Source organism: Trichosurus vulpecula, chromosome 5 (assembly GCF_011100635.1).
Source record: "Trichosurus vulpecula isolate mTriVul1 chromosome 5, mTriVul1.pri, whole genome shotgun sequence".
NCBI classification, from domain to species: Eukaryota; Metazoa; Chordata; class Mammalia; order Diprotodontia; family Phalangeridae; genus Trichosurus; species Trichosurus vulpecula.
Window position 1 is genome coordinate 212,083,650 of NC_050577.1, and position 12,835 is coordinate 212,096,484.

The 12,835-nt window shown below is 35.4% G+C and overlaps 1 protein-coding gene across 1 annotated transcript in view; it reads right to left on the bottom strand.

Moving 5' to 3' along the window:
• The window catches only part of MUC19 (mucin 19, oligomeric), a 63,822-nt gene that overhangs the window by 23,468 nt on the left and 27,519 nt on the right, over positions 1-12,835 (bottom strand). The window contains exons 18-23 of the mRNA XM_036760701.1: positions 11,698-11,750; positions 10,662-10,762; positions 10,278-10,429; positions 7,737-7,875; positions 6,187-6,291; positions 5,893-6,087 (exon numbers count right to left, since the gene is read on the bottom strand). Coding sequence (XP_036616596.1) covers positions 5,893-6,087; positions 6,187-6,291; positions 7,737-7,875; positions 10,278-10,429; positions 10,662-10,762; positions 11,698-11,750 — 745 coding nt within the window. The remainder of the gene's footprint in view (positions 1-5,892; positions 6,088-6,186; positions 6,292-7,736; positions 7,876-10,277; positions 10,430-10,661; positions 10,763-11,697; positions 11,751-12,835) is intronic.

Below are 12,835 nucleotides of genomic sequence, written 5' to 3' on the forward strand. Positions count from 1 at the left end.
AAATTACAGGGCATTGGGTACAGGTGGTGCTGATTGGCAACTCTATTGCCATATACAGTTCTGGGTCATAGTTCCAGGGTAGAGAAGAGCCTAGGTGTTTGGTCACAAGGGAGGAGGGGCTCTAGTCACATTTCCAAAGCAAAGAGGATAGTTAGTGCCTGCAGGCTGCAGGAAACAGAGACTGTTTCTGAGTAAAGACCAGAGCACGGACTGGGCAAGCTACGACCAAACTTTTCCCAGGATCACACTACCTTGGAAGTACCAAAAACTTGAAGATGCTCTGAAGCTTGGGACAGTGCATCCTCAGAAATAACCTGGAAAAATGAGCAAACATCTGTTTTCTTGAGAAAGGCTTCTCCACCAAGATCTTCGAATTGAGACAGAAAGTATATTTTTTTCTTAAGTGAGGAGATTGTAAGAGAGCATTTAGCTGCCCTGAATGAGTGTAAATTACTAACCTCAACCCCACTATATCCCAGGGTATTTAAAAAAAAACTGGTAGATTTAATTTAAGAGCTATTGCCAGTCATCTTTGAAATATATATGAAAGGACCTCAGAACAGTTAATCATTAAGCATTTCTGAAGCACTTACTGTGTACTAGGGATTATTGTAGGTATAAAATACAATGGGGACATAAATACAATTAATAAAATTATATATAATTCCTGGAGGTATAAATACAATTAATAAAATGATGCCTGATATCAAGGGGGAGGGAAAACAAGCACACAACAGCAAAATAATTTTGGCTATACATAGCTACTATAGTGACAAGGAAGACCAAGACATAAATTCAGAAGATGACAACAATGTGAAGATAGCTACAAACAAAGCCTCAAGAAAAATGCTAATTGAATCCAAATTCAACAAGAATTCCTGAAATAATTAGAAAAAGAGATAACAATGGTAGGGTAAAAAATGTGAAAAGAAATAAATGAAAGCAATGCAAGAAAATTATGAAAAGATAATTAACAGTTTGATAAAAGAGGCACAAAAATACTGAAGATAATAATACCTTAAAAACAGAACTGGACAAATGGTAAAAGAGGTACAAAAATACACTGAAAAGAAGAACTCTTTAAAAAGCAGAATTAGCCAAATGGAAAAGGAGGAACAAAAATTCACTGAAGAAAAGAACTCTTTAAAAATTAGAATTGGGCAAGAGAAAGTTTATGACTCCACAAGACATCAAGAAACAATGTTTTAAAAAGTCAAAAATATGAAAAAATAGAAGAAATATGAAATATATCATGGGAATGACAGATGACCTGGAAAATAGATAAAAGAGAGATAATTTAAGAATTATTGGCCTTCCTGACACCCATGAATAAAAAAAAATAGCCTAGACATCACTTTTTAAGAAATTATCAAGGCAAACTGCTCAGATATCTTAGATCCAAAGGGTAAAATAGAAATGGAAAGAATCCACCAATCACCTCCTCAAAGGGATCTCCAAATGAAAACTCCCAGATTTATTATAGGCAAATTCCAGAACTCCCAGGTCAAAGAGAAAATATTGCAAACTGCCAGCAAGAAACAATTCAAATATCATGAAGCCACAGTCAGAATAACATAAGATTTAACAGCTTCTATGTTAAAGAAATGGAAGACTAGAAATATGACATTCCAGAAGGCAAATAAACTAGAATTACAACCAAGAAGAAGTGACCCAGCAAAACTGAATGTAATCCTTTGGGGGGGGGGGGAATGGATATTTAATAAGATAGAGAACTTTCAAGCATTCTTGATGAAAAGATCAGAGTTGAAAAGAAAATTTGATATTTAAACAGAAGATTCAAGAGAAGAATTAAAAGGTAAATATGGAAGAATAATTGTAAGGCATGCAATAAAGTTAAACTTTTTACATTCCTATGTGGGAACTTGATACTTACAGTCCTATATGGGAACCTGATACACATAACTCCTAAAAACTTTGTCATTGTTAGGACAGTTAAAAGGAGTTTACATAGACAAAGGACATGGGTGTGAGTTGATTATGTTGGAATGACCTCCAAAAGAAAATAAAGGGATGAGAAAGAGGTATACACTGGGAGAAGGGAGAAGGAAGAGGTGGAATGGGGAATTTTCTCATAAAAGAGGCACACAAGGAAGAACTTTTACACTGGAGGGAGACAATGCTTGAACTTCACTCCCATCAGAATTGGTTCAAAGAGAGAAGACTTTATGTATTTATACACACACACACACACACACACACACACACACACACATGCACGTGCATGCACGCATGGACACACACTCAGTTGTTTATAGAAATGCAGTGAAATAGTAGGGGCAAGAGTATAAGAGAAAGGGGCAATTAAAAGGAAGGGTGCACAATGGACTTTTGAGGAGGGACAGGAGATGGGGGTGTGTAATGGCAATGTAAATTTGAAGATCTTCCCGTCCACTAACAGGCCCATGTGACTTGCTTATGTCACAGGAAGCCTAAGTCACATGAGGTGGGAGGAGCTTGCTGAATGAGTGGAACAGGAAAGGGTGGATCAGGAAATGCTCAGAGCAGTTAGAAACAGCAGGAGGAAAGAGACACAGTGCAGGAGTCAGCTAGGATTTGTGAGTGTTTGTGGGAAGGCCCCAGCAGGGGGGAGGCTATGGAATGGAATGACTCTCTGCTGTGATAATGTGTATTAACTTCTCTGCTGCTATGATGAATTAGAGTTACCAGTTTGGGAATTGGGTTCTCTGGGGTCTGAATAAATGTTTTGCTTCTTCTGTCTTCTATATGGAGAGATATTATATATATATATATATATATATATATATATACATATATATATATTATATATATATTCTGCAATACAGAACCAAGTCAGAAAATTCATAGTAATAGCAACTGCTGTTAATATTGCCTTGGCGATACAGGGAGAAACAGGTGGAGAAACAGAGGAAAATGGGATGGAAGGAAATGCAAAGTTAGCAATCATAACTGTGAATCATAGTCACAGCAGTTGCTATTACTATGAATAAAATTTAAAAATTATTGGACTACCTTAAAACCATGATCAAAGAAAGAGCCTAGACATCACCTTTCAAGAAATTATCAAGGAAAACTGCCTTGATATTCCAGAACCAGAGGGTCAAATAGAAATTGAAAGAATCCAGCAATCATCTCCTGAAAGAGATCTTAAAAGGAAAACTTCCAGGAATGTTACAACCAAATTCCAGAGTTCCCAGGACAAGGAGAAAATATTGCAAGCAGACAGAAAGAAACAATTTGAGTATTGTGGAAACACAATCAGGATAACATAAGATCTAGCAGCTTCTACATTAAGGGATTGTAGGGCTTGGAATATGATATTCCAGAGGTCAAAGGAGCTAGGATTAAAACCAAGAATCATCTACCCAGCAAAACTGAGTATAATACTCCAAGGCAAAATATGGATTTTCAATAAAATAGAGGACTTTCAAGCTTTCTCGATGAAAAGAGCAGAGCTAAATAGAAAATTTGACTTTCAAATACAAGAATCAAGAGAAGCATGAAAAGGTAAACAGGAAAGAGAAATCATAAGGGACTTACTAAAGTTGAACTGTTTTGTTTACATTCCTACATGGAAAGATGATATTTGTAATTCATGAGACCTTTCTCAGTATTAGTGTAGTTGAGAGGAATATATAGACAGAGGGCACAGGGTAAGCTGCATAAGAAGGGATGATATCTTAAAAAATAAAATTAAGAGGTGAGAGAGGAATATATTGAGAGAGGGAGAAAGGGAGAGATAAAATGGGGTAAATTATCTCACATAAAGGTGGCAAAGAAAAGCAGTTCTATTGGAAGGGAAGAGGGGGCAAGTGAAAGGAAATTAGTGAATCTTGCTCTCATTGGATTTGACTTGAGGAGGGAATAACATATACACTCAATTGGGTATTTTACCCTACAGGAAAGTAGGGGGGAAGGGGATAAGAGAGGGGGGATGATAGAAGGGAGGGCAGATTGGGGGAGGAGGTAATGAAAAGCAAACGCTTTTGAAAAGGGACAGGGTGAAGGGAGAAAATTGAATAAAGGGGGACAGGAGAGGATGGAGGGAAATATAATTAGTCTTTCACAACATGATTCTTATGGAAGTGTTTTGCATAATGACACATATGTGGCCTATGTTGAATTGCTTGCCTTCTCAAGGAGTACGGGTGGGGAGGGAAGAAGGTAGAGAATTTGGAAGTTAAAGTTCTAAAAACAAGTGCTCAAAAAAAGCTTTTTTTGAATGCAACTGGGAAATGAGATGTACAGGCAATAGGATATAGAGACCTATCTTGACCTATGAGAATGTAAGGGGAAAGCCGATGCAGGGGTAGTGGGGTGACAGAAGGGAGGGCAGACTGGGGAAAGGGGCAATCCGAATGTATGCCATCTTGGAGTGGGGGGAGGGTAGAGATGGGGAGAAAATTTGTAACTCAAAGTCTTGTGGAAATCAATGTTGAAAACTAAAACTATTAAATAATAAAAGAAAAAATGCAAGAAAAAAATAAGAGCTATTCCTGAATTGATAAATGGCCAAATATATAAACAGGCAATTTTCAGAAGAAGAAATCCAGGCTATCTATAGTCATGAAAAAATGCTTTAAATGACAACTGACTAGAGAAAGGCAAATTAAAACAACTCTGAAGAACCACCTCACCCCTGTCAGAAATGACATATGCTTGAAGGGAATAAGTGAAAATAGGTACACTAATGAATTGCTGGTGGAGTACCACCACTGGAACTATACCCAAAGAGCTATAAAATTGTGCATACCTTTTGACCCAGCAATACTACTACTAAGTCTGTATCACAAAAAGATCAAAGAAAAAGAAAAATGACCTATATTTACAAAAATATTTATAGCAGCTCTTTTTGTGGTGGTAAGGAATTGGAAATCAAGGAGTAACCCATCAATTAGAGAATGGCTGAACAAGTTGTAGCATGTGATTTTGATGGACGATTATTGTGCTGTAAGAAATGACAAGAGGGCTGGTTTCTGAAAAAAACATGGCAAGACCTATATGAACTCATGCAAAGTGAAGTAAGAGCAGCCAAGAGATCATTGTGCACAGTTATAGCAATGTTGTAATAATAATCAACTGTGAAAGACTTAACTACTCTGATCTAAGACATTTCTGAAGGACTCATGATGAAAAAAATGCTATCCACTTCCACAGAAAGAACTGATGAACTCTGAGTGCAAACTGAACCATAATTTTCTCACTTTTTATTGCTTTTAAAAATATGCCTTATATGGAAATATATTTTGCATCATGTCACACTATAATTGATATCATATTGCTTGCCTTCTCAATGGAATTCGGAGGGTATTAGAGAGAGGGAGAGAATCGGAACTCAAAATTTTAAAAAGAAAAGAATGTTAAAAAATAATAAAACGGAATTTTTTAAAAAGGAGAAAACTGCTGCAATTTAAGAACAAAAGAAGCTGTGTGTAATTCAGAATATTCATTTGATACCAGAAACCAGTAAGAAGGATTTTTATCAATCTTTGCAATTCAAGTTCTTAAAATGATGTAGAAATGCATACCATAAAAGTTCAAGAAATAAAATGTAAATGGTTTCCTTCTAACTATAGGAATATTTTTCAACAAAGATATATAATTACATATTACATAAATGCATCCAATCCAAAATCTTAACATTAATTTGATAAGGTTAGACCAAGACCAAGCTACCTCACAATTTGTCTTGCCAGACTCTTTCTGACTTGATACAGTTTGTTTTCCCCTAAATGAAAGTAGAAGTAGGAAGATTACCACCATCCCTACCCCAATTAACACTAGGATTCAAACACTAGCAGTATCCTTGCTTCTGTCAGCATTGCTGCAACTATCTGTCAATATTGGAAGTATTGTGCTTCCTCAAAAATACAATATTGGTAATATACATACACTCCAGCTTGGATCCAATATAGCAGATACTCTTGTATTTTTGTCCCAGATCAGGGTTAATCCATTTAGAAATTTCAAAATCAAGTACAGACCAACAGTGTGCATAGAGTATACAGTTGTATTAAGTTCACATCCTTTGCTTTCCGGAATTTTGACTACTGTGACTTTGCCATCTTGCAAGACAACATTTTGGTCCTATAAATGAAAAGAAAGGTTTAAGGTTCTATCAGTTTCAATCGGTTGTTTTCTAGATTGATAGACGTAAAAAGCAAGTGAATAAGAGCCATACTGTACCTTTAGAGCAACTACTATTTTTCTTGAGCATGTAAGTCCATCTGCACAACATGGAACACTTTCAGTTAAAACTCGGAATGTGCCAGATTCTTGACCACAATAATCCTAAAATATTCAATTTATAATTTTAACCATTTATTAACTTTTTTATCAAAGATCTTTAAGCTACAATGGCTATCTTAAATCATCAGTGTGTCCTACGAAATTTCAACTTTAGTGAACTATTTTAAACTCAATTCTCTTTCTCCTCCAAATTAGAAGCTTCTCCTAGGTATACAGATTCTAACTTTGCTCTCTGGAAAATAATTCCATTTCCACTTTTTCCCTAAATCCTTATAATATAACTTTTACTGATCTCCCAGGTTGATGCTTTATGTGTATCTACATGACATATGCAGTTCTTCAGTTTAGAGGATTACTTATTTCTTTGGTCAGATTACATGCCTAAAGGTACCATTAAAATGTGTATAGAATTAGACACTCAATAGAATGAATCCATAAAATTAGTTATAAATTATCCAAAAGTTTAATGTTTGAGCATAAGATATAAATTTATAAGGAAATCTAGAAATTGACTAGTCTAATCCCTTTTATTACACAAAGTTGAAGTGGTTTTGGTATCTGTCGTATATGGCAGAGTCAGATTTTTTTCTTTTCTTTATTTTTAATAGTATTTTTTTAATTACACAAAAGATAGTTTTCTTTTTTAAAAATATTTTCACATTTTTCATGTTATAAGAAAGAATTATAATGATACATATGATGCGATACCTCAGAGTTGTTTTAATTTGCGTTTCTCTAATCAATAGTGATTTAGAGCATTTTTTTCATATGACTCTGGATAGCTTTAATCTTCCTCTGAAAACTGCCTGTTCACCTCCTTTGACCATTTATCAACTGGGTAGTAACTTGCATTCTTATGAATTTGACTAACTTCTCAATATATTTTGGAAATGAGGTTTTTATCAGAGACACTGGCTATAAAAAATGTTTCCCAGCTCTCTGCTTCCCTTCTAATCTTGGTTGCATCGGCTTTGTTTGTACAAAAACTTTTCAATTTAATGTAATCAAAATCACCCATTTTGCATTTCATGATGTTCTCTATCTCTTCTTTAGTCATAAAGTCTTCCCTTCTCCATAAATCTGACAGGTAAACTACTCCTTGCTCTCCTACTTTGCTTATATCTAAATCGTATACCCATTTTGACTTTATCTTGATATATGGTGTAAGATATTGATCATGCCTAGTTTCTGCCATACTATTTTCCAGTTTTCCCAGCAATTTTTGCTAAATAGTGAGTTCTTATCCCAGAAGCTGGACTCTTTGGGCTTATCAAACAGTCACTGCAGAGTCAGAGTTTTAAACCAGATCCTCTAACTATAAATCTAGTGTAACTTCCCCTATAGTACATATCATGGCAACATTAAGGAGACCATTATGTTCATTTTTCAGATTGAACAATTTGAGGCAAAAATCAGTTCAAAGTTCAAAACCAGGAATATATCTATTTGATAAAGATTTAGAAATTTTAAGAAAATATTGTAATTACCTCAACAAAAGAATACTGACAGAGACCATCATAGCTGTATGTTTTTCCATCAAAGGTTCTAACATGTCCATCCCCATAAATATGGCAGGATGTTTGACATGTGTTTTGTGTGCAATTCCAGGATCCTTTTACACAAGTACTAAAAAAAGAGAGATAAATATAATATTTATAATAATGAGGTACTTGTATTTTATATATAATAGTTACTAATGATAAGAAACATTATTAATATATAAATTTATAGGGGAAAGAAAAAAGGAATTGACATTTATTCATGAAGTTGTAAGGACATCATTTCATATTCTCTTCTTTCTCTGTCCCTCTCTTCTCTCTTGTTTTATTTTTTTCTCATTTTTTCTGTTCTCATTTTAAAAAGGAGAACATAAGTTTAAGAGTAAAAATCACCAGGATTTAAAAAATTTTCTTTTAGTTTACAACACTCGGTTCCAGAAGTTTTTGAGTTCCAATTTTTCTCCCCCTTCTTCCCCACCTCCCTACCCCCAAGACAGCATGTAATCCAATATAAGCTCTACATATGCCTTCACATTAAACTTATTTTCACAATAGTCAAGTTGCAAAGAAGAATTATAACCAATGGAATGAACCATGAAAAGAAGAAACAAAACCACAAAAGAAAAAGAGAGAGAGAGAGAGAGCAAATAGTTTGCCTCAATCTGCATTCAGACTCCATGATTCTTTCTCTGGATGTGCATAGCTTTTTCCATCATGAGTCTTTTGGAGCTGTCTTAGAACCTTGCATTGCTGAGAATACCCAAGTCTATCAAAGTCAGTCATCACAGACACCTTGTGTCTGTAATCATGTATAATGTTCTCCTGTTTCTGCTTCCCTCACTCAGCATCAGATCATGTAAATCTTTCCAGGTTATTATGAAGTCCATCTGCTCCTCATTTCTTATAGCACAATAGTATTCCATTACATTCATATACCACAGCTTGTTTAGCCATTCCCCAATTGATGGGCATCCCCTTGATTTCCAATTCTTTGCCACCGCAAAAAGAGCTGCTATAAATATTTTTGTATATATGGGTTATTTTCCCATTTTATGATCTCTTTGGGATACAGCCCTATAAGTGGAATTGCTGGGTCAAAGGGTATGCACATTTTTATAGCCTTTTGGGCATAGTTCCAAATTGCTCTCCAGAATGGCTGGATCAGTTCACAACTGCACTATCAATGTAACAGTGTTCCAATTTTCCCACATCCTCTCCAGCATTTATTATTTTCCTGTTTTTTCATGTTGGCCAATCTGAAAGGAGAGTTGTTTTGATTTTCATTTCTCTAATAAATAATGATTTAGAGCATTTTTTTCATATGACTATAGATAGCTTTAATGTCTTCTTCTGGAAATTACCTGTTCATCTCCTTTGACCATTTATCAATTGGGGAGTGACTTGTATTCTTATAAATTTGACTCAGTTCCCTGTGTATTTTAGTAAAAATTCTTTCCCAATTTTCTGGTTCCCTCCTAATCTTGGTTGCATTGGCTTTGTTTATACAAAAATTTTTCAACTTAACATATTCAAAATTATCCATTTTGCAGTTCATAATGCTCTCTATCTCTTGCTTGGTCATAAATGCTTCCCTTTTCCATAAATCTGACAGGTAAACTATTCCTTGATCTCCCAAATTGCTTATAGTATCAACCTTTATATCTAAATCATGAACCCATTTTTTTTTTTTTTTTTTTGCTTTTTGGCAGGGCAATCGGGGTTAAGTGACTTGCCCAAGGTCACACAGCTAGTACATATGTCAAGTGTCTGAGGCCGGATTTGAACTCAGGTCCTCCTGACTCCAGGGCCGGTGCTCTACTCACTGCGCCATCTAGCTGCCCCGCATGAACCCATTTTGATTTTATTTTGGTATACAGTGTAAGATATTGGTCTATGCCCAGTTTCTGCCATACTATTTTCCAGCTTTCCAAGCAGTTTTTGTGAAATAGTTCTTATCCCAGAAGCTGGATTCTTTGGGTTTATCAAAGAATAGATGACTATAGTCATTGACTACTACATCTTGTGTACCTAACCTATTCCACTGATACACCACTCTATTTCTTAGCCAGTACCAAGCAGTTTTGATGATTGCTGCTTTATAATATTGTTTAATATCTGGCATGACTCGGCCACCTCCTCTAGCATTTCTTTTCATTAATTCCCTTGATATGCTGAACCTTCTATTCTTCCAGATGAATTTTGTTATTATTTTATCTAGCTCTATAAAATAGTGTTTGGTAGTCTGATTGGTATGACACTAAATAAGTGAATTAATTTAGATAAAATTGTCATTTTTATTATATTAGCTCAGCCTAACCTTGAGTCATTGATGTTTTTCCATTTATTTAGATCTGACTTTATTTGTATGAAAAGAATCACCAGTGTTTTAGTCTAAACCTTAAATGACTATGAGATTAAAAATACTTCTGTCTTTTCCCCATGAAAATTAGGTAAGCCACATATTTCCTAAACCATAAAATAAAATCCCCCTCCTCCATGCCCCCAGAAAATTGCTAGTTTGATATGCACCATTCATTGCATCCAACTGTTGTAATACTTCCTTGGTCATATTCCAATCCACCAAAAAAACATGGACAGTCATCAGGAAAAATACAGTTTCCTTTTGAGTCCCGAACCATTCCTATAGGACAGAAGCATCCACGTCTGCAGGGAATGTCCTCCTACATGAAGGAATATAATCAATCATCCAAAAATTTAAGTTACTATCAAATCTCACTGTTATTTATTTAATATTGATTGTGAGTATGTAGATTGTACAATAGTGCATTTGGATCTATTAATTAGACAAGCAAAATATTACTATTTTACTTCCAAATAAATTAATTTAGCACAGAATTTTCCAAATGTTTGACTTGTAATATTTTAGCATTTAGCATTTGTGATTTTACTTACATTAAAACTAGGTATATTCCGAGAACTACATGTTCTGTCCTGCCTCTGCTGTGCATTTGGTTCACTGCAATTCACATATTTAGCTCCCCCAGTACAATTTTCTAGAGTAGGAAAGAAGTCAATGTTAGTTAGAAAGGCTTTCTTTAAATTTCTTTTGGTAAATTGTGGGCATCTTCAGTTTATAGACAAGATTCAGACACTTTATATCTTCTCTCTTACTGCAGAGGGCAGCACCATTCTCCCTCTCTTCAGGCTCACAACCTAGCAGTCATCTTGGACTTCACTATCTTTCAATCCCCACATGCTATATGTTTTGAAGCCCTATTGATTTTGCCTCTGCAATATCTCTCTAATATGCCCCCTACTCTCTTGTGATGCTGCCACCTCCCTGGTAGAGGCCCTTATCACCTCATACCTGGGGTGGTTCTGCCTACCTCAAGTTTCTCTCCACTCCAATCCATCCTATCACTAAAATGATTTTCCTAATGCCTCCACTCAATAACTCCAGTGGATCCCTATTGCCTCCAGGATCAAATACAAATTGCTCCATTTGGCATTCAAAGCTCTTCATAAACATACATGACATTATCCTACTTTTCCAGTATTCCTACACTTTATTCCTTGACATGTACTCTTTGATTAGTGACACTGGCCTCCTAAATGTTCTACAAATAAGACACTCAATCTCTTGGCTCCTGGCATTTTTTCTGGTTTTCCCCCATGGCTGGGACTCTCTTCCTCCTCCACCCCAACCACTAATCTCCCTGGCTTCCTTTAAATCTCAACAGAAATTCCACCTTCTACAGGAAATTATCCCCAACTCCTCTTAATCCCAGTGCCTACCCTCTGTTAATTGTTTCCCACTTATCTGGCATATAGCTGGTCTTGTGTATATTTGTTTGCAGGTTGTCTCCCTCATTATACTGTAAGCTTCTTGAGGGCAGGTACCGTCTTTTTCCTCTTTTTGTATCCCCAGCACTTAGCTCTGTGCCTGACATACAGTAGGCATTTAATAAATGTTGATTGATTGACCTACCTGAGATTTTGTCAACTGGATCCTGGCAAAGAAGAGTACCATCTTGGCAGATACTAGGGATGAATAAAAAATACAATAAAAAGGCTTCATGCGATGTAATATTTTGGGGTCCTTTAATAAACTGCTATTGTTTGACCAAATTAACGATAATAGTGATAATAATGATTACTAATAATGATGATGATCATGATGATGAAACTAATCTCTTAAATGTCTAACCAATTACCCATGTCACCAAAATAACGGATTAGGCGGAGGGGAGGCCATAAATTAAGGGAATGACATTGACAGTGTGGTTTTCCTGTACACTCATATTACGAAGGCCTGTTAGGAACTCTAAAATATTGATGAACTGGACTTTGGCCATAGCACTTATCAAATTAGCACCAGGTTGCTATGATGCACCTAAAAGTCAAAGAAATATAAAGGTTTGAAGGTTGGACCTACTCAAAACCATAAAGAAGGCCAATTTGATAAAGAGTTTAGCAGCATGAGTAGCACTGCATGATCTGCTATTACTGAAGGAAATAAAAAGTAATTAAGTAGAAATCAACCAAATACTTTGAGTTATTTAGTGGGGCAGTGTTAGTATTATTATTTTTTAAATGGTACAGAATAAGTTCTTCCAAAATTAAGACATCAGCCTTTAATTTTTTTAAAATATATCTTTCTATCTGCTAAGATCTCACTGGAAAAGTTTGTGATTCTATGGCTATGTTCATCTTGTGGAAGGGAAAACTTGGTAATGAAATAGTTTTCCCCAAGTCGCACCAAACCCAGTTCTGTGTTAAAACCACAGTTAAAACATTGCATTTAAACTGTCCATGTAAAGGAGTTTTTAAAAAAAAAAAAACAACACTCCTCATTCTTTTTTTCATAGGAATCTTTGAAGCCATTGGAATCCAATGGTCAACCAGGTTTGAAGTGGAAAGGAACATTATATGGATCATTTAGTTGAACTTCTTTTCCTTTTATAAATAAGGAAACTGAGTCATAGAGAAGCTAAGCAAACTACCCAAAGTCACCCAAGTGGCAAGGGAAGATTCAACCGAAGTTCTTTTACTCTAGAGCTGAAATTCTTTCTATCACATCATACTGTCTTACGTTAAGTAAGTTAAAAGTTGACATGAATAAGCCC